This window comes from Vigna unguiculata, chromosome 8 (genome assembly GCF_037176805.1).
Source record: "Vigna unguiculata cultivar grain cowpea cultivar isolate G323 ecotype 2 chromosome 8, ASM3717680v1, whole genome shotgun sequence".
NCBI classification, from domain to species: domain Eukaryota; kingdom Viridiplantae; phylum Streptophyta; class Magnoliopsida; order Fabales; family Fabaceae; genus Vigna; species Vigna unguiculata.
The window spans coordinates 2672452-2677189 of record NC_140799.1 but is presented as its reverse complement, the minus strand read 5'-3'; the positions used below and the strand labels follow the sequence as shown (position 1 = coordinate 2677189).

General features: G+C 34.0%; 1 protein-coding gene across 1 annotated transcript; it reads left to right on the top strand.

The window, feature by feature from the left end:
- The first annotated feature begins 467 nt into the window (after positions 1 to 467).
- LOC114193354 (putative cyclin-A3-1) lies at positions 468 to 4062 on the top strand. The gene is made up of 8 exons (XM_028083105.2): positions 468 to 990; positions 1103 to 1335; positions 1435 to 1510; positions 1598 to 1674; positions 1774 to 1807; positions 3119 to 3268; positions 3345 to 3479; positions 3626 to 4062. The coding sequence occupies exons 1-8, from the start codon at positions 679 to 681 to the stop codon at positions 3701 to 3703; spliced, it is 1095 nt and encodes a 364-aa protein (XP_027938906.2). The 5' UTR covers positions 468 to 678; the 3' UTR covers positions 3704 to 4062.
- The last annotated feature ends 676 nt before the right edge of the window (positions 4063 to 4738 follow it).

Below are 4738 nucleotides of genomic sequence, written 5' to 3'. Positions count from 1 at the left end.
GTTGATTTTATGTCTTATTTTATTTTATTTTATCTATCAATTTAAAATTTTAATAAATCTTGAACAACATTAAAATATTTATTCATATAACAAAAATAAGGAAATATTAAATTATTATTTTTTGCTACTTATTTTATTTATATTTTGGTGTTATGAATTTAAGAGTCACATTCATCATCAATGGCGCTAATATTTAAGTTCTAACTAAATCATACACTATATTAAATTTTTGATTTTTTTAATTTTTTAGTTATTTCTTCTTTTTTTAATATTTTCTTACTACGGCGGTAATAAGTTTGAAATTTAGTTAAATATTTAACCGCGGTGTTCAAAGTTGAAAAGGTGAAAAAACAAAAAACATGAAAAAGAGAGGGAAAACAAAAATTAAAGAAAAAAGAGAAAGAGAAAAATGCTGTGGGAAAAAAATAATTAATAATTTAAAAGGAGAATGAAGAAAGAAAGAGAATCCAAGAAGCAGAATTGGGCAATGAGAGAGTGCGAAATGTAGCAATTGCGCACGGTTTCTGAAAAAAATCCCAAAATGCACAGCGGGAACAAAACCTACCGCAAAATTTTCAAACTAACCCAACGCCAATTCCAACAACACTGTTAATTTCACTTCTTAAAAAGCCCTCTTCATTCTTCTTCTTCTCTGTTCTCTTCACATTCTAATCTCCAATGGCGACAGCCTCAGAGAACAACACCAACTCCACGCGCCCCCAGCGCGAGGCCAAGAAGAGAGCCGCAGCTGCTATATGCGAAATGCAGGGAAATGCTAAGAAGAAGCGCGTCGTTTTGGGAGACCTCACTAATGTCTCAGACGCCGCCACCGCTGCAGTTGCCGTTTCAGAGACTCAAAAACGGAAAAAAATCAAACTTCAGAAACCAGTGCCGACGGTTGACACGCCGGAGAAAGTCGACGGGAGGAGCGACCCGCAACTGGGTGGGCCGTATGTTTCAGATATATACGAGTACCTTTGCGGAATGGAGGTACTAGGGTTTTATGTTTTTTTTTCTTGCCCTTTTCTGGTGGTTAAAACTGTGTCGCATTGGGAATGATGTGAGGGTTTTATTTACTTATTTTGGTGTGACTCTGGCTCAGGTTCTTCCTAGTAAGAGACCCTTACCAGATTATGTTCAGAAAGTTCAGAAGGACGTTAATGCTAACATGCGCGCGGTTCTTGTGGATTGGTTGGTTGAGGTTGCGGAAGAGTATAAACTGGTTTCAGACACGTTATATTTTTGTGTGGCTTACATAGATAGGTTTTTATCCTTGAATGTATTGTCCAGACATAGATTGCAGTTACTCGGGGTTGCTGCAATGCTTATCGCATCGTGAGTTTTTTCTTTTTCCCTTTCTAATACATGGACTTTTTTCACTGTTTTGTGTTATTTGTTTGTTAATTTTTGTTTTTTTATTGTTTTTGAAAATAGGAAATATGAAGAGATTAAACCACCTGAGGTGGAGGACTTCTGTTACATTACGGATAATACATACTCTAAGGAAGAGGTGGTTATTGTGTTTCGTTTGTTGCTGGTATTACTGCATGCTTTTGCTTTGGATAGCACTGATTTTCGCATTTCTTTTTTTGTGAAGGTTGTGAATATGGAAGCCGATATATTGAAGGCTTTGAGGTTTGAATTGGGTGGTCCTACGGTGAAGACATTCTTGAGGTGTTTTTCTTTGCTAGTTATGTGATATTGTGTTGCATTGGTTTATCTTGTTTTAGCTTGGCGTTTTGATTCACACCTTATGCTTTGCTGTGGTTGCAGGAGGTTCTGCAGAGTTGGTCAAGAGGGCATTGATGTAAGTTAACTCTTGTTTTGACCCATTTGTTAAAGCTTATTCATAAACTTGAAAGTAGTTTTATAAGAATCAATTAACTCTATTTGGTGAATTGCCAAGAAAAGACTCAGTTACTCAGATCAGTTTGATTTTGAAATTGTATCCTTAGATTTTATCTCTAATGTACATAGTTACCTTTGGTCGTGTTAGATAGCTGTTACAGTAGGCCATAAGTGCTATTTGTTTTGGTAATATTTTAGATTTGTGATTATGACTCTGTCCGGTATTGCAGTCGCAATGCTTGTTGTGATTGTAGAACAGGTTCTTTTTATTTACATACATCTTAATTTTTTTACAGCTTATTTGCATACACCTATTAGGATTCATATAAGAAGAATATCAAATGACTCTGTATCTGGCAATATGTGAATTAATTGATTTGTTAACAATTTGAAAATTTATTGACTCTTGCATTTGTTTCATCAATTCTCATGGAAAGTTATATTAAACTTCAATTGTAAAATGGAAAAGATTTGAAAGAACACTTGTGTTGTGAACATATCTTAATTATTTTGTTGTTTTATTTTTCATTACTTTTTGGAATTTTGTGATTTAACACGAATTATTATTTATGATTCAAGAATTAGCTTTACAATTCATGGTTTTGATCTATATTTGGTAACTTGCTTTTAAACTGCTATACGTGATTTCTCAGATATGCCAGTGATACACTCTCCTGTATAATATTGCAAATATTTTCTATCAACCATTTGCTGCAATGTGCGATTGATAACATAACATTGACACTGACACATTCTAATTTTTTAAGTGAAAAATGTGGACTTTCATTTAGTGTTATTAAAACCGAACTGACCTGTCTTAAACCGGTACAATTGATTATTTCACTTGGCTGGTCTGCTTATATTTTACAACCTTTTCTGCATTGATTAAATTGTGGAACATCTCTTGCCAGGCACCTGTGTTGTCTTGGCTCTTGAGTTCCATTTTTGCTGTACTAAACAACCTAATAACTTAGGCTTGCATAAATGAGCACATTAAAATGAACACTGTTCATAGCAATTGTTTTCCCATATTAGAAGTTCAAAAGTTTTTTCAACTAATACAACTCTCGGAAAATGAGTTCTTAACATTATATAATGTATATCTTTAATATAAATATAACTTTTTTAAATTTAATATTTATTTTTATGCAGTTCAATCCATGACTTTCCAGATCAGCATTGACCTAGTACCTTGATTAACTCTATGACTAATTTTGCTCTAATAACATTGCTTTCATCATTTGGCTAATAAGCTTGTTCCATTGTGCAGACTTCTGATCTCCAGTTTGATTTCCTTAGCTGCTACCTTGCTGAGCTCAGTTTATTGGATTATAATTGTGTAAAGTTTGTGCCATCTTTGGTGGCAGCATCTGTTGTATTCTTAGCAAGATTTATGTTAAGCCCAAAGAAACATCCTTGGGTAATCCTTTTTAAATTCGTATTCAAATCCAGTGTTAATTGTGGAGGATGTTACTGAATTGTTTTTTTCTTAACAGAATTCGGCACTCCATCAGCTCACTAGATATAAACCTGCTGACTTCAAGGAATGTGTGCTAAACGTACATGATTTATACCTTAGTAGGAAGGGGCCTTCTTTGCAAGCTGTGAGAGAGAAATACCAACAGCATAAGGTAATATTTTACCCTATTTTTCCTGCCATTTATTTAAGATGTAATATTTTCTCAGTAGCTATATTTTACTTGAAATGTCAATTTCAATCTACATGTCATGTTGGATAATTAAGCTGATTACCGTTTCATTGGGTGTTTTTGTACAGTTTAAATGTGTGGCAAGAACACCATCTCCTCCCGAGATACCCCTTTCTTTTTTTGAATTTTCAGGATCAGATTCTTAGGCGTTGATGAAACTTGGCTATTCTTGCTCCGACTTTCTTTTCAACTTTTGGCAGGAAGGTACCCTTTCTGTTGCATTTGCTGATATGCTTAGGAAGGTGCTTTTCTTAAATGCAGTGACAATGTATCTATGCTGGTCTCACTGACTCCGATCGAGCTTGTACGAAATGTGATAACCCCATTAGTTCAGAATTAGGTTCTATTTTTGCCAATTAAAATTCTTTGTAAGAGGTCATTGAATGATTTGCAGATTCTATGTATAGGAAACTTCTATACGTTTTCATTGTAGTTCGATTATCATGCAATCCATGATGTTCAGAAATCAAATTTTCATCCGCACTTCATGAGCCATTTTCTCTGATTGTCTGAATCAAATATTTGTGATAGAATATAACTGGTGTTTGTGCTTAACCTTTTCTCTTTTAGTCTGTTAATTTCTTTCTGTAGAAGCATGGTTAGTGAAATCGAGGCTCCTTCTTTTTGGAGGTTGTTGTGTTGTAGACAAGGGTGGCCATGGTGGCCATGGTAGCCATGGTGGCACCAATTGCTCGATTGCCATAACAGAAAATATTCTATTATAACAATGTTTTATGTTCAATGAGTCTGCTGATTAAACACCCCCTTAGTTTATCGTTCATGATAAAACTTACTGCTGAACTCTTGTATCATATCATGTAAGTGATTGTGATAACATGCATATTTAAAAAAAAAAGAGGATGTTTGAAGAATCAATTAAGATATATTTCATTTAATTTGTTTACCAGCCTTGACAAATCATTAAATTCTGATGTCGTTATCCAGAAATACATGAAACAAAGGGATAAAAAATGTAACCATTTACAGGGTTGCTTTTGAAACGGAATGAATCAAAGAAAAGGAGATATAAAAATGTTTAGAGTTTGATTCAGACATTTGTGGGTACTAAAACTAAAGAAATTGAAAAAATGAAAGAGGAAAATGCAACTCACTCCAATGATCTAGACTAAATATTTTGTTGGACCACATGTTCTGATTACTTTGACTTCTTAGGTTAATTA

Bases quoted from the DNA above. Each gene is read 5' to 3' on its own strand.
- LOC114193354 (XM_028083105.2), top strand. From the start codon at position 679: ATGGCGACAGCCTCAGAGAACAACACCAACTCCACGCGCCCCCAGCGC. The intron at 1,675-1,773 runs GTGTTTTTCTTT...CTGTGGTTGCAG, and splicing joins ACGGTGAAGACATTCTTGAG to GAGGTTCTGCAGAGTTGGTC. The intron at 3,480-3,625 runs GTAATATTTTAC...GTTTTTGTACAG, and splicing joins AGAAATACCAACAGCATAAG to TTTAAATGTGTGGCAAGAAC.